At 44.8% G+C, this 26739-nt stretch overlaps 1 protein-coding gene across 6 annotated transcripts in view; it reads right to left on the bottom strand.

Moving 5' to 3' along the window:
• SLC1A2 (solute carrier family 1 member 2) overlaps positions 1095-26739 on the bottom strand; it is a 167949-nt gene continuing 142304 nt past the window's right edge. For 5 of the 6 annotated variants that reach the window (XM_003480708.4, XM_021085278.1, XM_021085276.1 and 2 more), the window contains exons 10-11: positions 15273-15504; positions 8168-10540 (exon numbers count right to left, since the gene is read on the bottom strand). In XM_003480708.4, the coding sequence (XP_003480756.2) occupies positions 10469-10540; positions 15273-15504 (304 nt within the window). In that variant the 3' untranslated portion in view covers positions 8168-10468. Of the gene's footprint in view, positions 10541-15272; positions 15505-26739 lie in introns of all 6 variants that reach the window. The other variant, XM_005660995.3, reaches the window with a different exon arrangement.

The raw sequence follows: 26739 nt of genomic DNA, 5'->3' as shown, positions 1-26739 counted from the left end.
GATCTGTGGCTCTTTGCTATCTTAAAACAAAATGGCAAGCCAGAAATTTACTGACAAGCATATTTCTTTTGTCTTTTTGTCTTTTTAGGGCTGCATCTGCGGCATGCAGAGGTTCCAGGGCTAGGGGTCAAATCAGAGCTGCAGCCGCCGGCCTATATCACAGCTACAGCAACACCAGACCCGAGCTGTGTCTGTGATCTACACCACGGATCATGGCAACTCCAGATCCTTAACCCACTGAGCGAGGCCAGGGATCAAACCTGCGTCCTCGCAGATACTAGTCAGGTTCGTTTCCGCTGAGCCACAACAGGAACTCCAGATAGGCATATTTTTGTAAATAAGATTTTAATAACGTCTTGAATATGCTTGTCACTTATTTCCATAGCAATGATTTTTCCAATCCTAGAAAAAAACTTGCTGTATTGACTTACTGAAAGACTTGTACACTATCCTTCATGAGTGACATAAGGAATTTCTATGGCCTAATAGTCACTAAAGCCATTCACCAACTATTTCCAGTTTTATTCCTGGGCGCCTGGTAAGGTTGTCCTCCTTTCTTGATTTCTTGACGTAGAGCCATGTGTTGTGTTCCAGCCACTGAAAGAGGAGAAGTGAGGTGCACAACATTTGGTAGGAAGCTTTAAGAGTGTGTGTAGTATTTGCCACGTTCGCCTTTTCCTGCATTTGGGAAGTGCAGAAGCATGAGGCGAAAGTCTCTTCTCAGATTCCCTCAGTGAGGGTGGCATGGAGTAGGGCCCCTCAGTGATGCCCAGACTGTAATGGGCATATCACATGGGTAAGAAATCAACCTCAGTTGTTTCAAGCTCCTGAGATTTGGAGCTCAGGAGCTCCAAAACAATCCATACTGGCTGATTCGCAAGGATCATTTTGATAATACATCATTTCTGTCCAATTCATAACTTTATGGCATAAAGTGTCACACCATCACATATTCAGGATTCCCAGAAAATAGCCAAGTAAACACCGTGTGTTTCAATCCCCAATCCCTTTTTCCAAAAGGGACACTTGGAGACACTTACTATGTGACCAGCTCTCAGTTAAAATAGGAATCAAAGAAGAAGCAACAACCAAGAGAAATTGGAATCCACATTTATTGATGAGAGATATATACATAAAGGTTAAAACACTTAGTGACATATTGGATTTACAGATTATTTCCAGTATATAAAGAACATCCAGTTATTTTACACATGACAGTTATTTTACACATGTTAAAGTAATCAGTCCACATTGTAAGAAAGCTTAGAAAACAAAATATTTCAACTACTCAAAATGTGCTTTGCCACCAAGGCATTTCCTAGTACCATATAGAAGAAAACCACCCCCAAATTAGTTGACATTTTTATCTCTTTTTTTTTTTTTTTCGTTCATTAGTCTTTAAACACTATGTGCTATAGATGCTCTGAGTGACATGACCTTAGACGAATGGGGATTGGGAAACATGAGGGAAACAATTATTCTTATCTTTCATTCTGGACACATGAGAATCTTCAGAGGGGATTCCGCCTAAAAGCTAGCTTGCTTTCAGGAAGGTTTCTATCCTGAATTTGACAGGAATTGAAGAAACCACATTTTTCAGAAAAAAGAAAACATGTGCCTGCCCACATTCACATCCCTTCTCTCCATTCATTGGAGAAGCCACTGAAAATGAACGTGTTTTGTATCCTCAGAGGATCGCCCAAGTTTTGCTCCTCTCGTGAAAAGAGAAGGGCACTCAGTGGTCCCAGCTGCACTTGGCCATTCTTCTCTGTCCTTATGGAGGCAAAGGGGGTTCCAGGAACTATAGACCCCTCAGCGGTCCACTTAGTGATAATGAGAATGTGTGTTTGAGAGGCAAATATATAATGTATTAATTAACCTCATCTTCAGCCCCTTGAGACACGCGGACACACAGCCTACTAGGTAGAGGTCCTAGTCCCGTCACATATGTGGGATCTGTGCTTCATCAATTGGTTTTTTTTTTGCAACCCCAAAGCTACACACCGACCATTCCTGTGCTTCTCTATTTTTCTAGAGACAACTGTGCAGTTTACTGCCAAAACGTGTGCTTCTGTGGGGTTTCTCCTGCTTGGCAGTTAGTCAGTGAATGTCTTTCTTGTACCTGACTCAAGGGGACAAGGCTCTTCAGAACCTTTATGTCATGAGCATCATGACCAGTATTTGGCAACCAAAGAGACAGACCTTTACCTAATGACATGAGGCTGACAAGCTCATGCTCAGAAGCAGACCAGCCCTTCCTCTCTCTGAGCCCACTCCACCAAGTGAAGGAGGGCTGTAGATAAATATTCTCATTCGAACTCTACCTAAGCCTAGATAAGCCAAAGTTCCACAGCTGCATTCACTGTGCTCTACAGAGGTGTCAGGTGACCTTTCCATAAGAATCATGACACACAGCCAACCCTCCCTTACCCTGAATTGCATATTTACAAAGATACTGGACACACACAGACATTCAAATAATCATCGATACAAAGGATTCATAGATAAATTCTTCACCGATATACATTCCCAAGTCACAGTAAGAAAGAGGAGAAATGATTCACGACGAGCTATCTAAGAAGGGTTTGCAAAACATCCATCAACAAGTCTACTGCACTTAGATTAAGAGCCAAAAATGGCATTTAAATTAAATTACAATACATCTATATACCATTTCACTGAAATTACACAGATACCTACATTATAGCTACACAAAGTGCATAGGCACTGTCCTTCATGCGTGAACCAAGTGTTACTGTGTGCACACAAGAACTTCATGCTTGACAGCTATCTGTACTTGAAAACCACAGATACAACTGTTGCCAGTTGAGGGCACATCTAATCTGTTTGCTTACTGAGGAGTGGGTTCAAATACACACCTGTACACTTTCTATGTAACTATTTTCCTAAAACATAGCAAAAATACTATAGCCCTACAACCATATCAGAAAGTGTGTTTGGCAGAAGGAAGACACCCCGCCACCCCCCACCCCCCGTCTTTGCAGTGGTTAGTGATCGCCTTTGGGGGAAATTTACATGGATTGTTACTCACCTGAGGACAGAATCTATCTGGGCTGCTTCTAAACAATTCTGATGTGACTCTAAGCCCCAGTGATAGAGTATTGCTTCACGGCCGGTACTAATATTTTTGTTCTTAAAAATATGTGCTGAATTTATTAACAATGCAACAACTACACTGCCAATTTTCTTGGTGAGAAGGAACAGTGCCAAATCTGTCCTGATTTGCTTCTGAGCCCTCGCCCTCAATCTCTGCCACTGAAAGTTGTACTAAGCTAATTTTCCTGTAAACTAGGAAGGCATGGGAAATTCTGACATAGAAATGATCCCACTATTATCACTTTATTTTTCCTTCTTTCCGGGGAAAAAAGCTTAGCTGGAAAAACAAGGCCTGGTGTCAAACATGAGTCAGCACCATTCCTCAGGTTAAAAAGATGAATTACTGAAATACATATCCTAACCAGCTAAGGGATGAAGTGATTTGTTGTTCTTGATGGTCATTTTGTTCTTTGTGTCACAAAGAAGTGTGTTCTTAAAATTTTCAAATGTGGCTGTATGCTCAGGAAACAACGGACAGCTCTAAATTGCTGTAGAGATGTCCTGTGCTCTATGTAGTTATAATTCTACCTGTGTGGTTATATAGAAAATACTGTATGAAAATATGTCTGCAAAATTACAGATACTAAATAGATCAATTCAGTCTACACTGAGTTCTTTATGGTTTATGAAGAATAGATACAAACCTGTAACATCATTAAAGGCTAAATCAATAGGAAACATAGACTCTCCAGGACTCCGAATACATTTTCTCATGCTCTTTATAAATAATAGCAAAGACGACCCAGGGATTTGTTTTAAAAAGAGTGTAAGGTTGAGCTGGAGGAATCAGTGAGTCTGGGGTGCAATACTGATCAGAGGGCAATATATTATCCCTGATCACATAGATTTTTACCAGGAAGCCAAAATATATCTGCTGGCAGCAAGATCAGATTAGATTCACCGTGTGCCAGCTCTCCCCTCAAGCTGTAGAAAACAAAGAGAAAAACAATATACAAAAATCCTCACAAAAGTAGTTTTCTATATACAAATCTAGATCTATAGTGACCAGATAACCTGATCTGTCTTGTGCAACATGGAGATGCAATGCTGAGGTTTCCCAGAGGAAGGAGGAAGGGAGGGAGTGAAGGTCATTTATGGAAGGATCTGGATGCCAAGGGATGAGTTCCTAGTTCCTGGAGAAGCAAACCAGAGTACCAATGTTCTGATCCTACATCTCAGAGAATTTGCTCCATGGGAACGAAACCTCAGAGACATGCTAGACCAGCTTCCTTGGCTGGTGTGTGCCTTTCTCTCCTACCAAAGGCAACAGGCTGTTTCTAGGCAAGCTCAATGGTTGCCATGAGAAGAAACAGAGCCCCAGAAGGAGCAAGGCTCCCACTGCATCATCCCCAGCTCCACGGGGGACAATGACAAGAGTAGCAGTCAGCCGTTATGTTCCAACACTCACCCAGGTGTAGGGGGGTGTCTCCAAGAGGAACAGACCTGTCGCTACCAGGGCTGTAGGTCCAGGGCTGACTCTGCCAGACAGAGGGATCTGTTCCAGAAGCAGGTTTTATCCTCAGCATAAAAGGGCCTTTTGTAACAAGCAGAAGGACTTTAAAAAAATATCAAAGTGGATACTTGCTCCAGAGTTAAGAAGGAGAGGCAAGACCAGACATAGGGGAAAAAAAGGTCTGATCAGTAATTACTTAGGAGATTATTGAGAGTGAATGAGATAAGAACTTGAGGGCTTCTCTTGCTTTTCTGTATGTTCTTATCTAGGTCAGTTAAGAAATATCTTCTTCGTGATGTTCTTTAGTACAGAAGTCAGATCTTCTGCACTAAAAATTTAAACAAACCAACAAAAGAACTAAGCCAATTCTTTTAGCACTAGCTTTACATCTCTCGCCCCCAGATCTGCAGAGCTGCAGTCTTCTCTGGCAACAAAGGTGCTTACAGTACATGAATACCAAACCTATTCCGTATTTAGCAGAAATGTGGACAAACAGCAAGGATGCAAACAGCAGTCCGTTACAGAGGTACCAGAATGTGCAAGATATTGTTCAAAGGCCATGGCTGGCGACATGCACCTTGCAGACAGACCATGCATTTTATCCACCCTAGAAACTCTGGGCCTTGAAGAAGGCAATGATCACCAATACAATGCCACTCTTGTAAGACAGACCTTCTCCCTCTGGGATGTGGTGGCCACCATAAAAGCAAACCAAGAGGAACATCTGCAAATGAACATCAAACATCCCTACATATCTCCCCAGAGAAAAGACTTGGCCCCAGGGCCCACCCTATGCGTGGATGTGCGTGCCTGCATACAGGTAGAAAGAGAAGGTATTTACAGAGAGTTGCTGTTATTGTGTAAGTCTTGCACCAAATTTCATAAGCATGTTCAAGATTATTTGCCAAAGGCTCCCAAATTCCCATGCTGGGTTGGTGATTAGGACCATTTAGGAGGAAATTGTGTGTTTCAGGTATTCAGCATCAGCTGTGTCGCTACAGCAGGAATGATGCAAGACCTTGTGGGAGGTTATAGACCCATCCTGGCCCCTCATGGTGACTCTGGCAGTATCTCTCCCTGAGCTGAACTGCTACTTCTATTAGGACAGTGCCTTAGCAAAAGGCGGTTTTATAAAAGGATGTTTGTTTGTATCCCCACACACCGAAATGAACATGGCCATCTTCCAAGCTTGTTGTCAAGTATCAAAAGAAGAGAGAGGTTTGAATTCAATGTCTTCCAAACTGACTATTCACTCTTATGGGCGCCTATGACTTAAAATATAAATAAGTATATTTTTATAGTAGTAAGCCTGTTATGAAAGAAGAAATTAAAGCAGAGATCATTATAGCATGGTGTCTTAGTGCTGAAAGGGGAATTTAATCATTCATTGAGTCCTTCACTTTTCTTCAATGGGGCTCAGGTGGAAAGTGACTTGTGTAAGTTCCATGATAAAAACGGGCAGAGTCTAAGTCAAAAGTTACCTCTACCCAACTGCATTATTTCTCATCTTTATGTCATTCCCTGCATTAACTGTGTTGTGCTATGAAACTAGATACTACTCAACTAAGATGCTCTGTTATCTTTTCTAAAAACAAGCCTTGTACTAACTCAGATGGTCACTTACTATACTGTCTCTTAAGCGGCAACAATGATCATTGGAATAAGAAGAGAGGAAAAGGAAGAGCCGAAATTGGGTTTTCTTTTTGGAAAAATCATAAACAACTAGTGCCTGAGCAGCTTTAAACGTATTCCATCCAAAGAGACCAATCTGCCTACCGTGTGACCTGCCAGGGTTGGCATTCGGTGGACCTTCTTGGTTTTAGCCAGAAATGACCAGATATAAGACCATTCATCTTCTGTGACAACTAGATTTACAGGACTCTCACTTCAGAACTCCTTCAGGCTCTTTGCTTTTAAACCTAATCTTTTTAGGCTCCTAGACCACAATATCTTCAAAGAACAAGTATTCCAATAATTGAAAAAAATCTCACTTGGTCCTTTTTCTTGGCTTGAAATGAATTCATTTAGAGAGTAAGCAAAGCCAAACTAGCAAGCCCTGCAACAGCACAGCCCTGAGTGTTGAAGAGCAGTGACGTGGAAGAGCCACTTCCACTGGGTGTAAGTGCTGAGCATTTAGTCACCACACCAGGCAGGAGCTGCCGAGGCTTGCTTAGCAAGAGGAAGAACTATGGAGAATTCTCTCTGAACATGTGGGCACCTAGTTGGTTCTTTGCTGTATTCCCGACAGCTGCTTGATTCAGATCATGAAGATCTGCATGATCTAGACGATTGCCTTGATTGTCTGGCGCTCATTGCATGGAAAATATAGCACAGACAGAACCCTTGATTCAGACAAAAATGAAATATGGTACAGTAACTTTTGCTATTTGGAACAAAAGGAAGTGTGGTATTTGCCAAAACATGGCAGGATTGGGTATCCTTTTGGGGACCCTGTAGGCAAGTTACTCAACTCCAAAAGGGCTTCTTGACTAGATATACACTTGTAAAGGATATATTTCTCTATGCACGAGTCCTCTGATCTACCGGTCATTGGGATTCCTGACCCATACCTACCAGGAGAATATCTCCTGTAAACAGAATTTCCCCTAAGCCTTTCTCAGCTTCCACCAGTCTATACCCAAATGCTAGGCATTTTGACACCCTTTCTTTAGCCGTTCATGAACATCCAAGCTTATGAGTAGAGAGAGGTAAATATTTGTATTTTATGGAACATGGTAACTTCTGCAGGCAATGAGACCATAGGTTGAGTTTCCACACCCAATGAAAAGCAAAAACTGAATCTAGTAGCTACTTGGTTCAGAACTTGTCATCTGAAGTTTTATATGGAAGGTCTGCACCATCTAGATGACTGCCTTGATTCTCTGATGCTCTTCGCATGGGAGGCACATCCTCAGAGATCTAAGGTAAGGCTTTACCTTGCAAGGTAAGCCCCTTTTTTCACTGATTGGATTGGATTCATTGAATTTTAGTAGGTATTCCAATGATGATGATGCCATTTGGGTTTCCCAAAGGATGAAAATGACAAAGGGGAGAATAAGAGTCTACTTAGTTGGTTTTCTCCTGAAACTATTCTGATGCCTAAAAATATCAAATGAGTCCATAAAAAAAGATAGTGTCGCCAAAGCCCTAACCTAACAAAACTTACAGGATGCAGTGTATGTATCTGGCCTGCCATGTCTGTATACATGTATAATATTTATGCATCATCAAAAATTAATGGACTGTTATAAGCATTCATATTTGTGTTGGACCTATTAAAATAAATCTATGCATATAACTGATAGGTTGTAATATCCTATTTAGAAAAAGGAGGTTAGAGGTATATTCTGGATCTATTTGTTTTGTTTATGGCACATAGCCTGGCAGGGAAAATCCCAATGGGCATGGCATAGGAAGAATGAACAAGACCTAAAACACAAAAAACAAAAACAGAGGACACACTCATATGTCAGCTCTACATACGTTTTAGATTTTCAGGTTAGTCTTGAATTTCAGAGATTCCTTTTTTTAAACTATGATTTTGTTGGACTTCCAGACAAATTGATTTCCTAAGTACATTCTTAGGAAACTTATTGCATACAGACTCAAACCAGAAAAAACTTGCTTTGTTAAGCTGTGCACCAAGTTTCTTCTGAACATTTTGTTCTCTTATATACTTACAGGCTAACTCGATCACTAGGAAAAAGCTGAAGACAAGGGAAGAAGGAAGACTTTTAGGCAGAGTCTTAGGGAGATGATCCTGAGACCACGCCTTCAAACAACACATCGGCATGCACAGGTGCTAAGCTGACCTTGACAAGCAAAATCACAAGCTCCTAGGTGCCTTGCCTAGAGCCTTCTTCTCATCATAAAAAAGCTCTTGGGAGCACCACTTAAAGACCCTCCTTAACAGTTTCATAGTTAAATTCAGGAACTGTCTCTTCCACCCACAGCATCTGCTGTAAAGGATGCACTTTTCTGTTACTACATTTCAGCACACCCTCAGCCACCCTTTCAACCAGCCAGCCAATGAAAAGGAAGACTGATGCCATTTTTTTTTTTAAACAGCAAAAAGCTGCTTAATACTGCTCTCCAGTGATTCGTCTCCCAAAGTAACTAGGGCTTAAGAGACAATACTATTAGAATTTCATGTCTCTTGGATGTTCCAAAGGTATCTGGTTTGGAAGAGAAAAGACACAAGGAGCAGGTAATAAAGGGTATGTGAAGTCTATAAGCATCTTCTCTTCGAGAATTTGGGCTCCATGATTATCCATGAATGTCTTGTTGCCCATCTGCTGGCCTCAGATGACCACCCGACTCCCTCTCAGACCAAGGTTCTACACACTCCTTAGAGTTAAATGTGCTTGATTTCTCAAGGATTCATGTTCAAGTCCTTAGCAAACTCCCAAAGCCAGCAACCTTGGGAAAACACTGTGGGTTATTCAGTAGAAAATGACAGGACAGACATGAAACAATGTCCCTTGGAGGTGCCTACAGCTTGCAAGGCGCTGTGCTAATTCGATTATGTATTCTTTCCACCTTTCACAGCCTTGAAAAGATTCCATCTGTAAAATTCTGCAGAGCCATCCTTTGTTCCTACTTCATGGCTCAAGGCAGCCTTGACCTTGCCATGGGAACGTCACCTTTGTAGGAGTTTGCATGTGTTTGTTTTCTGTTCCTTTTCACGGAGAAGACTGAGGAGGAAGATTGGCTCTGCTTCCAACTGTGTCCTGGAACTGGGTTTAGGTGCTTTGATATACTAGAACAAGAAGCTTTCTACATATTAGGTAACTAACAGCATTTTGGTTTTACCAAGAGATTAGTACTAAAAGAGGTGCAGCCCACACAACTGTCCTCCCTCTGTGAAGAGGATACAATGATTAAGCCTTCCAGTTTGATGAGAATATGATTGAAATGATTTGAGAATTAAGAATGCCTTTCTTGAAGGGTAGAAACCCAAATAAGAATTTTATAGATGAAACAAAGAAACGGAAGCATAGATCAAATAACCTCATTTGATTCGACTACGCCAGGTGATGCAAAACCAAACACAAACAAATCTGCAGCTTTGAATCTGGTCAAAAGGTATGTTGAGTGTGCTCTCTGACTTTTGTCAGTATATACAGCAGTTATAGGCAAATAGAACTGCCACAATATACAGCAGTTATGTGCAAACTGCATCCTAATCCATTATCGAATTTAGACCCAATTATGAAACATACTTTGAAATTCCAACAATTATGCCCGTAGACGAGACGGGGTAGAGCAGAGGCTCAGAGGGTTCCATGATCCGCTAACTCTAAGAGTGCGGCTCCCACTCCAATGCTCTTTGAAGCATTTAGTTTAAAGAGTGTACAGAAGACAAACTGTCCAAGTTCCCTGCGACAGACACTTTCTTTTACTCAACACCAGGGCAAATGCTATGAGACATTTAAGGGGATTTACTTCTAGAGGCTTCCAACAGAATCTCTTGTGCATTACAAGGCGAGGCATGGAGAACACTGGAAGAAGTAGCACACTGGGTGTCTGCTCATGATTCCAAAACCCTGGCACGTGCCACACGGCTTCAGTCCTGTCTCCTGGGAAAAAGAACATCCACAGTTCTGCATCTTGAGAGAAAAGGGAAGCTGGCAAGAACGTGTCTTCGATTCAAACTGATTCCTCCAGCAGCATCCAAAGGATAATACACGTGAGAAAATTAGACAGTTACGAAGCATTATTTGGCAAAGACACAGCACCGTGCCTATCACTGATTCGCAACGGACCTTCTAAGCCTCAGCTAACAGAGTAAGTAAACATAGAAATATATGCTTTTTTCTTTTTAAAGAAAGCTTGTTTATATCCTCTTTTTAAGATAGGCTGGGGAGTTTATTCAAGAATTTGATGAGAGTCATATCTTTATTTTTCACGTTTCCAAGCTTCCTCCTCAACGCTGCAGTCGGCTGACTTTCCATTGGCTGCCAGAGTTACCTGGAAATAATTATCACCAACATCCAGCTTACAGGCCATGAACCAGACCCCCCCACACACACCCCCGGGGTCATGTGGAGGAGCACCAGGCCCAGGTTCATATTCCATTACTTCAGGGTGAATTTTAAATGCTGTTCCTTCCTAAACGATTTTGAGCTTGGTCTTGGCTTTTAATGCGGATTTGTGAGCATTAAAAAATACATATATATATATATATATATATTTGCCTTGTGGGGAGGGTATTAAAGGACTAGAGAGACTTTGTGAGTTGGGGGAGAAATAACTTCTACTATGCATTTAGGGCTGTGAGGGTGTCTGATTACCCCTTGACCCCTTATACAATAATGCAGCCTTTAAGACACGGTGCTACTCCAAACAACCACAGAGGGAAAAAAAAATTCCAGAACTAGGCATCTAGTTCTACTCATGCACGTGAAAGATTCAGTTGCAATGAGGCCAGGTGTTTTTTCTGTGAATCCATTTTTTTTTTTTTTTTTTTTGTATTTTCTAGGGCCACACCCGCGGCATGTGGAGCTTCCCAGGCTAGGAGTCAAATCAGAGCTGTTGCCGCCGGCCTACACCACAGCCCCATCTGCGACCTACGCCATAGCTCACAGCAACGCCGGATCCTTAACCCACTGAGCAAGGCCAGGGATCGAACCCGCAACCTCATGGTTCCTAGTTGGATTTGTTAACCACTGAGCCATGATGGGAACTCCAAAGTTTTTTTTTTTTTAAGGCTGCACAGGCAGCATATGGAAGTTCCCAGGCCAGGGCCCGCATCTGAGCTGCAGCTGTGACCAAAAAACAGTCACAGTTAAAACCCACTGTGCTGGCCCGGGGATCGAAGCCACACCTCCACAGCGACCCGAGCCACTCCAGTCAGATTCTTAACCGACTGTGCCACAGTGAAAACGCCAACACATCCAATTTTAAAATCAGAAATCATGAGGGTCTGGCTCTGTCATATAAGCTACCCAGGCTTTTAACATTAAAAAAGGAAAGGAGGGCCTTAAAAACCTGAGATCTGTGACAGGCATATCCAAATTAATTCGATGCAGATATTAATTAATCAACTGTAATCACCAGATTGTCCATATTATGCTTCCCTGGCTCTGAGCGAACTGAACCCTTACACGGAATGGGAGGCTTTTTCCCTCCTCTTCTAAGTCGTTTTCCTAGCTTACCTTCCATCTGTCTGTCCTCAAGGTCATGTGCAAACTTAAACCCACGACTGATATTCCACATAATGAAGAGACTGGATTTATGGAAGCATTAGGATATGGAGACATGACAAACGCAGCAATGTTTGAAAGCAATCTGACCTTCTTCGTACCCATGTGGAAGTGAGTCGCATGCATTAGGAACACACACTACATGCTAGGAACAGAAAACCGAGGGCTTTGCATGAACCAAGCAAATGAAAATTGTAAACCGCTCATTCCTCCAGTCCCCATGAGATCCCCACATCTTTTAAAAAAGAAAGACCATGCAACAAGCAATGACAGCATCACATGCAGTTATTCTGATTAAAATTTAAAAAAAAAATTGCATTAACTTCAAGCTACGATTACAAGGCAAGAGTTTGAAAATAGACAGACCTACATGACATAACAATGCTTAAAGTGGTTAGAGGTATGACCAGAGTGACAGCAAATTTGTTCCCCTTCAGTGAACTGTCAGAAAAGGCTGCCAGGGACAAGCTGTCTGCCTGGAGCAAGCTGCCTATTCACCATGACCTTGAATGTACCTGTTTGGCTTTCAGTGACGAACCAGATCAATAGTTGTGCCAAATTATAAATCACAGTGTGGTGCCTTTGGAAACCAGACAGAACTCAGTGTGGAAGGCGGGGGTGGGGGGATTGTTGTTTTCAAATACTGGGACCTGTGTTTCAAAAGTAGCTGGGACAGCGGGGTATTTTGATTGTTTGTTTGTTTTTTGTCTTTTCAGGGCTGCACTTGCGGCATATGGAGGTTCCCAGGCTAGGGGTCGAATCGGAGCTGTTGCTGCCAGCCTACACCACAGCCACAGCAACGCAGGATCTGAGCCATGTCTGCGACCTACACCACAGCTCACAGCACCGCCAGATCCTTAACCCACTGAGTGAGGCCAGGGATCGAACCTGCAACCTTATGGTTCCTAGTCAGATTCATTTCTGCTGTGCCTCGACAGGCGCTCCCCCTTTTTTTTTTTTTTTTTTTTTTGGCATTTCCTTTTTTCTGGCTGGATTAAGGAAAGGGGGACTCTACACCCCAATCTATTCTACCCCATTCTGTTCTAACACTGGGTAATAGAAAAGCAAAAAGGGGAGAGGACTGGCAGTAGGCATTGAAGGCTCCCATCTCAGTTTTCAAAGCAGCGAGACTGGGAATGGACCATAAGGAGGTTCAAAGACAAAAGTAAATGTGTCTCAGATATTCTGGGAAAGCTCGAAAATTCATCTCCATAGCCCTGGCTGCCTCCTCTGCACTTTGGTGTCAACTCAGTTAATTGGTCTAGAGCCAACAGGGTCAATGTGCCTCACCTATCAACTGAGCTGAACCCAATCACTTCACTAAAAAATGCAAACGGCAGAATAGTTGTTAAACCAATATGGCCATTTCATCATTTCCATGATCTGCTCAGTTTCACCACTGGACCATCTAAATACACATTCGCCAATGAGTTGCAGGTGGTTGCTTTGGTGGTCAGTCTCCTAGAGAGACCGAGCTACTATCTCTATGGAATTATCCAGCAAAAAAAAAAAAAAAAAAAAAAAAAAGTCTCTGAATTAATGCACAAGATCAAGATGCTAAAAGGATACACTCAGTAAATATTTCTGAAGAGCATACTGCATCCCTGGTACTCCTTTAGGGCACAGCAATGATAAATGGGGACATATGGGGACATTGCCTCTCTCCTTATGGGCTTACTTCCTAATGAGAGGGGCAGTTGACTCATATTTCCCTTTAGGGCTTGAACTGTTTTGCTTTAAAAATGAAGCAAATGTGTCCTGATGTGCGTCATGTTTTTTAAAGGAAAAAAGTCTGAATTTTAAAGGTATCTCCACACCTACATACCTTCTTCAAAACATATCCTATACAATATTAAGAAGCCTGTGAGATGCTCTGAAAGGGCCATACCAAAGGTAACTAACCATTAGGATTCTTTTCATATATAACATATATAATTTTATTTTGCTTCATAATACTAGTTTTCCTTGTATGGCAGTAATTGGGATCAAGTTATATCTCCTCTATGTAACTGTACCTTCCTTTTGCTGTCCTCCAATGCCAAATTCAGGGCTTTGCAGATTATGGGCACTCAATAAAACTTGATTAATAATTAAAATATAGGAAGTCCTAGGAATAAGACGGGGGTGCTCAACTAAACCCCACAAGGCACACAATAAATACTCATTAACAGGGCATACAGCCATTTCATGGAATGCTGACTCTTGTTGACCAAAGCTAACATTTTGATGGGGAATAATCCAGCACATTCCTTTAGATGTGGGAAACACTAACTTTTCAGCAGAATGGAGTATGTACCATTTAGGTGCATCTGAATTTCCAACAATTGTAATCATTTTCCCTGAGTCAATTAATTTAGGCGATTGCCTCTTGATGGGTGGGGCCCCCCCTCTAATTTGCATCAGAGCCCTGGTGTACCCACACAGGTAGCTGGTACAAAGAGGGTGAGCCAAAGATGGTGGCTGGACCTAAGCTGCAGTCCAATAAAGACAGTTGCTTCTGGGTCATCCCTAGTTGCCTGGGCAGAAGCCAAGACGTATATGCGGAATGACCCAGAAATAAATGCAGGGAGAAATGAACTATTAAATGAGATCTTGTCAACAAGAGTCAAAAAGGTATCAGAAATCTGTGTTGGGTTCAGATTGTCCTCAGTTGTTGCCTGGAACCATTTTTAGCAACCCAACCCCCAAAGTTGACCCCAATCACCTGCCAGGGTTTTTCCAAGTTTGTTTCACTCTGGTCATGACACACGGTCTTTGACAATGTAAGTTAGATACAATGAAGGCTAGACAGAGCCCATCAAGCTTGAAGACTTAAGCATTCAACAGCTTGGAAAAGAGTCCAGAACATCCATGCTTCAGGAAAGATGGTGCTGCCAGGCAGTGTCTGACACACGGTGTTGTTTAAAAGACATCTATGGATAATTTCCCTGAAGGAGAGTTATTCTTTACTTGAAAATACTTCACCATTTTTGGAGCAAAGTCACTGCCAGATCAAAACTCACCTTCCCACGAAAATAAGTGAGAGAACGAAGCTGCACAAAGTTATGGGAGCACATTCTCCACCAATACATGATATTCAGCAAGGCGGAATACTTATGCCATAAATCATATGATTCTGAGTATTTCTGTTCGTGTTTCACTTGAGGATTGGAAGAGTCGGAAACCAGGAAAGCCCTAAAAGCCACAAATTCTTGAGCACAGTATTCAAAGAGAACTGATTGAATTTGTGGAGTGGGTGGGTGGGGGAACCAGAATGATTGTTTTCTATCACACGGACGAAACAAGCAACTGATTGGCTCTTTCACTGTTAGACGTGTTGATTTCCTATCACGTTAGACACAGAGTTGGATGATCTGGGACTCGCACAAGCTTGAGTTACGTGATTCTTTAGAAAAATAAATACGATAAGAATCCATGCAGGGCTTTTGTGTTTGCAGTAAGAAACTGAGCATGCACTATTATATACAGGTCTCAATATCCATGAATGGGAAAGGTACCTTGCACTCATCTACTATGACAGAGTTGTGTGCAGCATAGACACACTGGTTAGAGTTGCTTTCTCTATGGTTCTTCATGTCATCATAAATGGACTGGGTCTTGGTCATTTCGATATCTTCATGCACTCGGTGCTGGGAATCAATGGTTTCCAGCTCAGACTTGGAGAGGTGATAGACTATCCCAGCCCCAAAAGAGTCCCCCACGACATTGACGGACGTTCTCATCCTGTCCCTGGGGACGAAGAACAGAACGCGTTGAGTGAGGAAGCAGTACAATGCGATGGTTGGGTCAAGGTCTGGAACGGAAAGACCTGGGATTGAGTTCCGGCTCGACCTTCCCTCCTGCCTGGTCTGGGGCAAGTGACTTAACTTTTATGAACCTCCGTTTCTTTACTGGTCATTTGGTGACAACCGTCATACTTCTCTTGCACGCTTGTGTGAAAATTAAATGAGATCATGTACAATAAATTGCTTAGCAAAATGTTTAATGAACGGTAAACACCCAATAAACAATGGCCACGAGAAAGGAGAGGAGAGGAGGAAGAATTCGAGGAAATAATGTGCCCAGATCTCAGAATTCGTGCCCACACTGCAGCCATTCCTAGCTGTGCCCAGCCATTTCTCTTGATTTGAACTATTCTTGGAAAACTCCAGATTTTCTCTAGTTATTTATTAATTAACAGGAAAGAGTAAATCACCTGTGAATTTCCCCATAATAGAAAACTCATCTTTCTGGAAGGATCAAAACTAATGCTCCCTTTTCTCCTGGAGCCCGGTTTCTCCACGCAACACACATCCACAGGCACAGCTGCTGGGTGAGAAACTCCGTCACAGTGTTGTCCCTGACCAACGTGCAGAGTGACTGTGTATCCTGAGAAAACCAGAATATTTTCTCTCACTTTCTCTATTACCTTGAAAAAAATTAAACCTTCCAGAGGGCCTCTTGAGCCAGGAAGGTTTGAGAAAAATCCATCTGCAAAGCTTGTTTCTCAAGTTCTGACCTAAAGAATAGGATGGTTGATAACTCTCCCTCCTAAAAGGTCAGCAGCAGGAAAAGGAATTAAGTTCTTAAGAGTAAGTTATATTCTCTCACTTGTAAGTTTATTTATTTATTTAATTTTTTTCAGGGCCACACCACAGCGAATGGAAGTTCCCAGGCTAGGGACTGAATCAGAGCGGCAGCTGCCAGCTTACACCACAGCCACAGCAACACGGGATGTGAGCTGTGTCTGTGACCCACACCACAGCTCATGGCAATGCCAGATCCTTAACCCACTGAGCAGGGCCAGGGATCGAACCTGCATCCTCATGGATACTAATTGGTTTCTGTTACCGCTGAGCCACGATGGGAACTCCCTCTCACCTGTAAGTTTAAATCAGTGCAGAGTCCTTTTGACCACATTTATTCCATATGCAAAGTTCTAAAAAGGATTCTAGAAAAACCACAAAGGAACAAAAAGAGAAAAGAAGAGAAGAAAAGAAAAGAGAGGAGTTTAGGTCAAGATGCTGCTGAGACATTAGTCCAGACACTAGCCTTCCATCAATTCAAAATAAATAGATGAGGATACTAGAATTAGTTTAAGGCAAAGTGGAATCCTTAATTGGTTCTTGGAACAAGGCCCTGAAATAAATTCTAGCTGCTATAATCAAATCTATTTCTCATTAGAGAACAATAACAATGAAGTTGCACTAGGAAGAGGCTGGCCTGGTCCTCGTGCAAGGAGCTTGGGAGCCAGCTGTCCTTCTGGTTTCAAGCAGGAAGATGCTGCCCATGAAAAAAATAAAGATCAAAGCCTGGCCTCCACTCTCAAGGGCATCTGTCCATCTGAAAAAGCTTGTTTCCTCTTGTCTGCTTTAGAAGATCTGCCTCAGAGGGACAAAGTCTATACATGAAGGAAGACTGGGGTCTTGAGGTCACCACAGAATCAGGCAGAGATCGCTAAGAAGCCCCAGTAAGAGGGGATGACAAGGAATACCCGAGAGTGGTCAAGAAAAAGCATGGCCCTGGAGGCAAGCTGACGGAGATTCAAAGGCCAGCTTTTCCCCTTACCTGCTGGAAGACCCTGATCATACTTACCTTTGTAAGCCTTCCTTGTCTCATCTATAAAAGAGAAATAATAAAAATGTTTCCTACCTAAGGGTGGGTGTGAATATTAAATAAAATAACAAAATGCTTAGCACATTCCAGACATATAGTAAGAATTCCAAGAAAACAAACAGGATTATGTGATGTGTCCTTTAACGCTGCCATTCATCTTATCAAGTCGATTCAACTGTATTTTTGACAGTTCCCAGGTCAAGCATCCAAACATGCCCACTTAAGCTACTATTTCCCCCTAAGAACATTCACCCTCTATAGAGGAGCATCCCCATGGCAGCATTCTCAACTAAGCACCTGCACGTCATGCAAGAAAAGGAAAAGAAGTGACTCTTGGTTTTAGCCACAAAGAGGTCTTTATTGAGCTGGCAATCAAGTTTCTTTCTTTCTTTCTTTCTTTTTTGTGTGTGTGTGTCTTTTTAGGGCTGCACCTGCCACATACGGAGGTTCCCAGGCTAGGGGTCAAATTGGAGCTGCAGCTGCCAGCCTACACCACAGCTCACGGCAACACCGGATCCTTAACCCACCGAGCAAGACCAGGGATCACACCCACAACCTCATGATTCCTAGTCGAATTCATTTCCACTGCGCCACGACGGGAACTCCATGACCTGGCAATAAAGTTTCAATACAGAAGCAGGGACAGAAGCCAGCTCACCATCGGTAGAAAACAGAATGAGATGTAAGGAAGGGAAGATACTATGTAGGATTGACTTGTTCCAGGAGACTGACTGAGAAGGTGAGGACAGGGCATGGCAGCTGGTGGCAGACAGAAGAGAGAATTGAGGGTTTGCTCTCCAGGCCACCAGGGGAATATCCGACCAACGCTGGGAAAGTCTGACTCTGGCCAAAAGCCGGAAAGGGGGATTTATGGTTCACATGTGGAAAATTTCTCCACCAGGCAAAGACTTGCATTTTTCCCCCCCAACTGCCTCCACTGTTCATGACACCTTGCTGACCTCCGCAGTTTTTAGGCTGCTTGGTCAAGAGAATTTCAGAGTGCCAGCTGCTATTCTTGGGTCTGGATATAGTGTCATAGGACCGTGAGAAGGGGACCGAGGTGAGACAGAACCTAAAAGTGCAGACCATATAGCTCGCCTTTGGGGGCTGCTGAGAATCAAAACCAAGAGGGGCTTGACAAGGTCTTCCGCGTGGAGGCCCTGGGTCTGGTTCCCTGGAAGAAAAGCCATCAGCCAAGGTGCTGTCTCTCGTTTCTCCTCAGCCTGCATCTCCTGGCAGGGAGATGGTGAGATGGTCTGAAAGTCCTGCTCCCAGAAACACAGAGCCAAGGGGACAAGGTCACTCAAAACTCATCGGGTCCCTTGTACTGGAGTGACCCACAGGAAATTGCCAATTTTTATGAGTCCAGAGGGCTATCTATTGGCAATTTCATATGATTCAGCTTAACAGCCATAGAAACCGACCCTCAGGTCTGCCTCTCAGAATGAAGGGTGTACGGTGCGGCAGAGGAGTCCCCTGGGGTCCTGGACCTTAAGCAGGCTGGCACAATGCTGGGCATCTGAGGGCTCAGACCACCTGGCATTAGGGAAGGGAAGGAAGGCCCACAAGAAGCACTGGTGAAAAGTGTGAATTCTGGATTCCAGCCTGGACGGCAATCCCACTCCCGTGGGAAGAGTTGCTTAGCCTTTTCGGCTCAGCTTCCTCATTTGGAAAATACAGAAAGTAATACCCGTCTCCAAGTGTGTGGAGAAGATAACAGCTGCTAACAAGTATGGAGTCTTGTCCTTGGAGAGGCCCTCGGCCAGACTCTACTCCGCACTTAAAAGGCTTGACAGAGCAGCCACGATGAACTCAGCCTAAAAACTCAGCTCAACCTTCTGTGCTCATCACCATTATTAGTATATGGTGGGAAGTAATAATAACAGTCACCTCCTATTATTCGGGGAAAAGGGGGAACCTCCTCTGTTGTTCTTCCATCAAGTCTTATCCGTTCTTCTTGGGCACTTAGCGCACCATTGGGATTTTTTGACCTCATCCGCCCCCAAACTAGACTATGAGCCCTTTGAGAGGTGATGCTGTATTTTATCTGTTTATGACCTGGGCAGGGCCTGGGGAAGGAGGCAGGCAGGCCTGGGAAGGAGGCAGGGTGGGGCTGGATTGTTAGTTAAGAGGTAGAAGCAGAATTAACTCTAGAAAGAGAATTATCTTTTGTTGAGCAGATATCTGGTTGGGCATTTGGGTGGTGAAAAGCTAGGACACAGGGCAAGATCTGAAGAAGGAGGAAAGACACACAGAGCACCCCGATTCCCTTGCAGGGGAAACTGAGAGGGGTGTCTTGGGAGCTGGGGAAAGACGTGGTGGTGGAGGGGGGGTGGCCCCAGCAAGGCAGGGAGAGACTGGAACTAAACAAGTTTGGTAAGAGATTCCCAAGGGTTGGGGGCCACCAAAAGATTTCTTTTTTAAGAACATAGATGCCTATTATTAAATTTTTAGTTTCCATAAATTCTTATTAGCAATGATTACTTCAGAGAAACCAGACTTGAGATTATTGGGCTGGAAAAATTTTCCCTTCTTCCCTTCTAGAGTCTTTGACTGGTCTAATCATGAAATTGACATAAGACATGGCGTTCCCATCACAGTGCAGTGGAAACAAACCCGCCTAGCATCCATGAGGATGCAGGTTCGATCCCTGGCCTCACTCAGTGGGTTGGGGAGCAGGTGTTGCCGTGAGCGGTGGTGTAGGTTGCAGAAAAGGCTCGGATCTGGTGTTGCTGTGGCTCTGGCGTAGGCCGGTGGCTACAGCTCTGATTCGACCTCTAGCCTGGGAACTTCCATATGCTGGGGGTGTGGCCCTAAAAAAAACAACAACAACAAAAAAAAATTGACGTAAGACAGATTAACAGTGAAATTTAACTTTGTACATCCCTGAGCCTTATAAAAATAGGAGCCTCAAAGGCAGTCAGCAGTCGAGGTTTACCTGCCAGCCTGGGCAAAGGAAGGGGCCGAGGGTCTGGGGTTTGAAAGGGGAGGAAGACAGGTAAGTCTGTCCAATGAAAAAGTTCTTCTTGGTAACAGTGCTCTTCCTGGCATAGGCCTTCTAAATTCTTTTAGGGAGTTCAGGGGGAGGTTAAAAAGTGTCTCCTGAGTCTGCTGGGTCTTGACTGCCTTCACCTTAAAATAACCCACACACCAACTGGCTTTTTTTTTGGGGGGGGTCACATATTCTGCTCCTTCTCAAGATTAGATTGTAGGTGAAAGGAGACCTTTTTTCTTCTTTTAGGGCTGCACCTGTGGCATAGGGAAGCCCCCAGGCTAGGGGTCGAATCAGAGCTGCAGCGGCAGGCCTAGGCCACAGCTATGGCAATGCCAGATCGAAGTGGCATCTGCAACCTGAGCTGCTACTTGTGGCAATGCCAGACCCTTAACCCACTGTGTAAGGCCAGGGATCAAACCTGCATCCTCATGGATACCATGTCAGGTTCTTAACCCACTGAGCCACCACAGGAACTCTGGGGATGGGAGACTTTTCTTTCTTGTTTTAAAACTCCTAAATTTTGTCCTCCCCCTCACTGGCATGTCTTTCTTTTATGATACAGTAGAACATGACTTTGCTGTGTGGAAAGATAACCCCACCTCCACCCCACTCCCCTGATGGGCACTTACACTGTGTTAAGTCAGGGACACTTTGGCAGGGAGGGAAGGACTTAGTTGAAAAGGGGTACATTCCATGCTAAGGAGGACAGAGAATGAAGAGGAGGTGAGATGTGGAAAGGAGGAGAAATCAGTGGAAGTGGGAAATCAAAGCAGGAGGTTTAAGTATAAGCCCCCAGAATCTTCAGATACAGGAGATGTAGGAATTGGTTTTCTTTCCCACCAGATATGCTATGGTGGTTAAATCAGTTGTGCATGTGTAAATATCAGATATGTGTGTGTCTCAGATAAGAGAACAAGAACCCAGATGGGCAAGCGTGGAACACGCAAGTAACAGCCCCATCATCTCGGCTGGAATCCCAGTTTGGTCATTTAATATCCACTCAATTGGGATAAGTCTCTTTGCTCTGAGCCTCAGTTTTCTTTACAGTTTAGGGATAATATTTCTACTGCCTCATAATTTTCCGCAACTTTTTTTTTTTGTATTTTTAGGGCCATACCTGAGACACATGGAAGTTCCCAGGCGAGGGGATGAATCGGAGCTACAGGTGCCGGCCTACACCAGAGCCACAGCAACTCGGGATCGGAGCTGTGTCTTTGATCTACACCACAGCTCACAGCAACACCAGATCCTTAGCCGTCAGAACGAAGCCAAGGATTGAGCCCATGTCTTCATGGATTCTAGTCGGGTTGGTTACCCCTGAGTCACGACAGGAACTCCCTGCTGCCGCTTTTTAAACAAGCCCATGTAAAGTGCTTAGAACAATGTCTGACAATGAAGGGGCTCTCGCTGAGTATCAGCTGTTAGAGGCCTGTGGCTTTTTGATCCAGTTTCACTGAATGGATGCAGAAAATGTCAACTGGTGCTTAGAAAAGAGTAGAGATGCTCATCATAGCACAGTCAGGAATGCCTGCTCCCCCTTCCCTACCTCTGGTCCACTGCTTCTGAAGTGAGGTCCCTGGACTAACATCCTCTGTGTCACCTGAGAGCATGCTAGAAAACCCAATTCTCAGGCCGCTCCCCAGATCTCCCGAATCTCCAGGAGATGTTGGTGCATGCTCACATTTGAGAACCAATGCTCTATTCCCTCCAGCAAGGATTGGGGGGTAGGGGTGGGGCTTTAGGGTCCCCCCTGCGGGATGGAGGTTCCTTTAGGCTTCCTTGTAAGTCCATCTCAATTACACCATCCAGGAGCAAATATGTCCCCAGAAACAATCTGACCAGCAGATACATGGGCCATACATCCACCTGGCTCTCTTCCCACCTGTGGCCAGACCCAGCTATTCGTCACCTCTCCCTGGTATCATAAGTTCCCTGTTTTCCTTCCATCCTGACTCCTTCAAAGAGAGGGGTGTCAGGGTTGGGCAGGGGGGCTCTGAAAAACATCTTCCAAGGACTCCTGACACAAAGGACTTCCTGAACCCTGGGGAAGGTTCTGGTTTTACCAGCCCCACCCATCCAGGGTTCTAGGACTCAGCCACTTCTCAGGGCGAAGAAGCCTGGTTTTCACCATGACATTGACAGAGCAGCTAAGCCTGCCCATTGAAAAACATCCAGGACTTGGTGGACAGTAATGAGACTGGCTGATCTCCAGGAGCTGGCAAACACCATGGCACATTAAAAGTCACTGAAGGCTTTGCTTGGTTTTAAATTAAAAATTGCTGGAGTTACGAAAGCTTGCAAACCTTGCCTGGAGAGGGAAAGAAACACCCCCCCCCTTTCCTTTGTCTCTGCCTTTCCCCCACCCCGAGATGTCTTCACCTGGGAATGACCAGCCACCCCCCCGCACCCCTCTCTCAGCTCATCCCCCTGCCCACGTGCTGATGGACACCCAACAGCCATGAAGCCCACAACCAAGAGCGTGTTTCCAGAACTCCTCTCGCTAGCAAGAAACCAGTGTGGAACCAGTGTTAATTCAAAGCAGATCTGACCTAGCTGCCAACCCCGACACACACGTTCCCAGGATCCTCTTCCCTTTTTCTTTTCTTCTAAAGAGGAATATCCATGCTTATTTGTATACACACAGCCATCACCAGCAGAATCCTAGTCCGGATTTTTTTTTTGGTCTTTTTGCCATTTCTTAGGCCACTCCCATGGCATATGGAGGTTCCCAGGCTAGGGGTCTAATTGGAGCCGTAGCCACCGGCCTACACCAGAGCCACAGCAATGCAGGATCTGAGCCGCGTCTGTGACCTACACCGCAGCTCACGGCGACGGCGGATCCTTAACCCACTGAGCAAAGCCAGAGATCGAACCCAAAACCTCATGGTTCCTAGTTGGATTCATTAACACTGAGCCATGATGGGAACTCCTAGTCTGGGTCTTAAAACTAGAAGGGTGCTCAAAAAGCCCGGGGTGTGCTTTCCAGCTGGGAAGGGACTGCTCCCATGGCTGAATCCAGAGAGGAAGTATTACTTGTCGGCAGTTCCACAGCAAGTAGGTGCAATGGTCAGACCCACACCTCCTGCCTCTGCCTTTCTTCCCTTGATCACGGGGCCTCTTTCCATCTGAGATCAGACCCTAGGACTAGAGGCAAGCTCTTCATCACTCTTCCCTTTCCAGCTGCATCCTGGGGTAGAGTTTTCTCACATGCAATTTCATCAGGAGAACAAATACAAATGTATTATTATTTTTTGTTTGTTTGTCTGTTTAGGCAACTCCCTTCTCCCAGCACATTTCAGCCCTGGAGTCAAGACACCCTGCTCTCCGTGCAAGTGGGAGCATGTGCGCACCCCTTTGCTCCCATTTAAGTCAGGAGGAGGCGAGGTCTTGAATGTTTCATGAGCTGACTGCCCCCCAGCAGGCTTGGAAGCAGATGACGACCAGAAAGACCAGGGCCCACAATGACTGACCTACGAGGGCTGCAGGACTGGAATTCTAAGAGAGGCTGAGACCTTGTGTGTACCCAGTTTGTCCCCGCTTAGCCTTTTTATTTGGTTTTGTTTTAATCCCGGGAGAGGAAAGAAAAACAGGTCAGACAAAATGTTCTCTGGTTAGTATGTAGAACCAGGGGTGACCCTTATGGCTCTGTCTTCCCCAACCTCCCCGATTCTGGGCCCCTCTCCTCCTCTTCCCCACTGTTAGGCTGCTTGATACCCACTAGGAAGCTGTGTGGGGTGGTGGAAAGGGCCCTGAGCTGGCCACACAAGCTCTCCTGTGCCTTTTGACTCCTGGTTTCCTCATCTGTGAAACACACCATAGCGACCTTTAAAGATTCACTCTAAACAGATGTAAAGAATGTGGTGGTACCTACCAAATACAAGCTCCTTTTCTTCATTCCTGATAGGACAAGTGCATTTTTTCCCACTTAAATGCATTCGCATTATAATGGGGGCCAGCAGCAATTATTAAAGAGATGACTCTCTAATGGTGGATTTCAGGCCTCAGCAACAACCCAAGAGGAGACAAAGTGACGCTGTCAGAACACGCGAGGGATGTTCAATGATCACACAAGTGAAGAACCTCCAGGGGCAAAGAGGCAGAGGACTCAGTAAGCCAGAGTCACAGGGGAAGCGACTGGGACTCTAACAGCTTCTTCACATGTAGAAAGGCCCCTGGTTCTCACACAGCAGCAGCTCTTTGGGTAACTTAAGCATGCATTTTTTTTTTTTTTTTTTTTTTTAGGACTGCACCTGCAGCATATGTAAGTTCCCAGCCCAGGGGTCGAATCAGATCTGCAGGTGCCGGTCTATGCCACAGCCACAGCAATGCTAGCTCTGAGCTGCGCCTGCAACCTATACCACAGCTCACAGCAACACGGGATCCTTAACCCACTGAGCAATGCCAGGGATCGAACCTGTATCCTCATGGACACTATGCTGGGTTCTTAACCTGCGGAGCCACAATGGGAACGTGTAGCATGCATTTATTGAGCTCCTACTGTGTGCTCCGTCTCCAGGGGGTGGCCCGTGTCTTCATTCCCACTGTGCCCTCCTCCAAACCCAATCGTAGCCCACCCTTTTGTCTCCTTCACCCTATCCCCTCCAAAGCCTTCCACCCTTCCACCACCACCGAATCTCAGGGCCCCCAAGACTGCCTTGTCTGAATGGACATCATGAGAAAAGCTGCCCTCGGGAGCCAGCATGGGACACAGAGATCAACCAAGCTGGCGCGGAGGACACGCCACCCCAACCTGAGAGAGAAGGGCAGAGACAGGTGAGAGTCCTTTGCTTCGCTTTTTCCCTCCCACGCAAGGCATTTCCAGAGCATCTCTCCGGTGCTGGGAGAACAAGTCAGGAAGCTCTGTGCTCCTCCTCCCAGTGCTCCTGAGTTGAACAGATTCTGGCCAGGAGGCACTTCTCATTTCTAATCTAGACCACGAGAGCAGGCAAGTTTTCTGGAAAGATCATGCTTCCCTCTAGCCTTCTCAGATATTCTTTTTCCCTTCAGCCACTTGCATGTTTCTCTCTTTGGAAGGGTGATTGCAGAGGGATAGCACTTGTTTTAGCATGGAGGAAACTTGAGTCCATAAAACGTGGCTTACAGCTCTTAAAAATCTATATCAATAAATATCAGAAAAATAGCCGCTGGCGTGTCGGGCAATTTAATAAAATAAGCACTTTGACCTTGGATCTCTGCCCCAGCACTTGTCACTCTGAACCTCCAACATGGAAGCCACTGGCATCCCCCAGCCCCTGTCCTTTAGCTCCAGGATGGGCCAGGAAGTATCCGTGTAGAGCCCACAGAACCTCAGAGCCCCACCTCGACCTCAGCAATCTCCCTATCGGGCGGGGGGATGGGGGGTGGAGGCGGGGATGCACCTGGCTAGACCGGCCAGCCTTTGTGAATGGGCAGTGGGTCGCACATTCAGATAATGCCCTTCCCTGCGAAAGGCAGCTGGGCTCTGTGTACACAGCCAAGTTCAAGCACCTCTGCGTGGCTTCAAGGCTGTCCACCTTGCCTCACCTTACCCTCCTTGCTTCACACTTACACATGCCCACACAACATGTTGCCTTTGTGCAGGCTGGCCTTGATTGGAAGGTCCTGTTCCTCCCTCTACCTGGGTAACTCTACCTAGCAGTCACAAGCCAACTCAGCAATCACTGCTTTTAGAAGCTTGCACATGGCCTTGATTATCAATGGGCTGGCCTCCAAAACCAAGTCGACCTAGGGCCAAATCTCTGTTCTTTCTCCCAAAGTCTCAGTTTTCTTATCTGTAAAATGGAAGTGATAATAGCAAACTTTCAGGGTTGTTAGAGGAAGGTGTGAAGGGCTCCGTACACAGTACTGTGAAGGGCTGGCACCCAGCAGGCACTCAAATTCCATAGCCATTTTCCCTGTTCCTTGATTTCTCCACGCTGACCTTCCATCTGGATTGGGATAGGGGTCTCGCTCTGTCTCTCGCTATCCTTCTACATGCAGGCTATTTTTAAATCTATTTTACTGAAGTGTAATTTACATACAAGAAAGTGTACCCATTTCAAGGGCATGGTAGGATGAGTTTTAACAAATGTGGGCACCTGGGCATACCTGTATATATGGACTATTTCTCTCACTCCTAAAGCTTTCCTTGTGCCCTTCCCAGTTAATTCTCATGCACTTACCCCTGGGAGGAAACTACCATTACTTTCTATTGCTAGAAATGATACTGTCTTTCCTAGAGCCTCATATAAATGGATTTACACAGTATGTATTCCTTTGTGCTTCGTGCTTCATTCATCCAGCACAGTTATGCATGAGATCCTTTGCGCGCATCAGTAGTTGGTTCCTTACAGCTTCGCTTTGCATTTTGTGTCCTCACTTATCTGATTCCTCCA

The sequence above is a fragment of the Sus scrofa genome, chromosome 2 (genome assembly GCF_000003025.6).
Source record: "Sus scrofa isolate TJ Tabasco breed Duroc chromosome 2, Sscrofa11.1, whole genome shotgun sequence".
Lineage (NCBI taxonomy): Eukaryota > Metazoa > Chordata > Mammalia > Artiodactyla > Suidae > Sus > Sus scrofa.
This window is presented reverse-complemented; position numbering and strand designations above follow the sequence as displayed.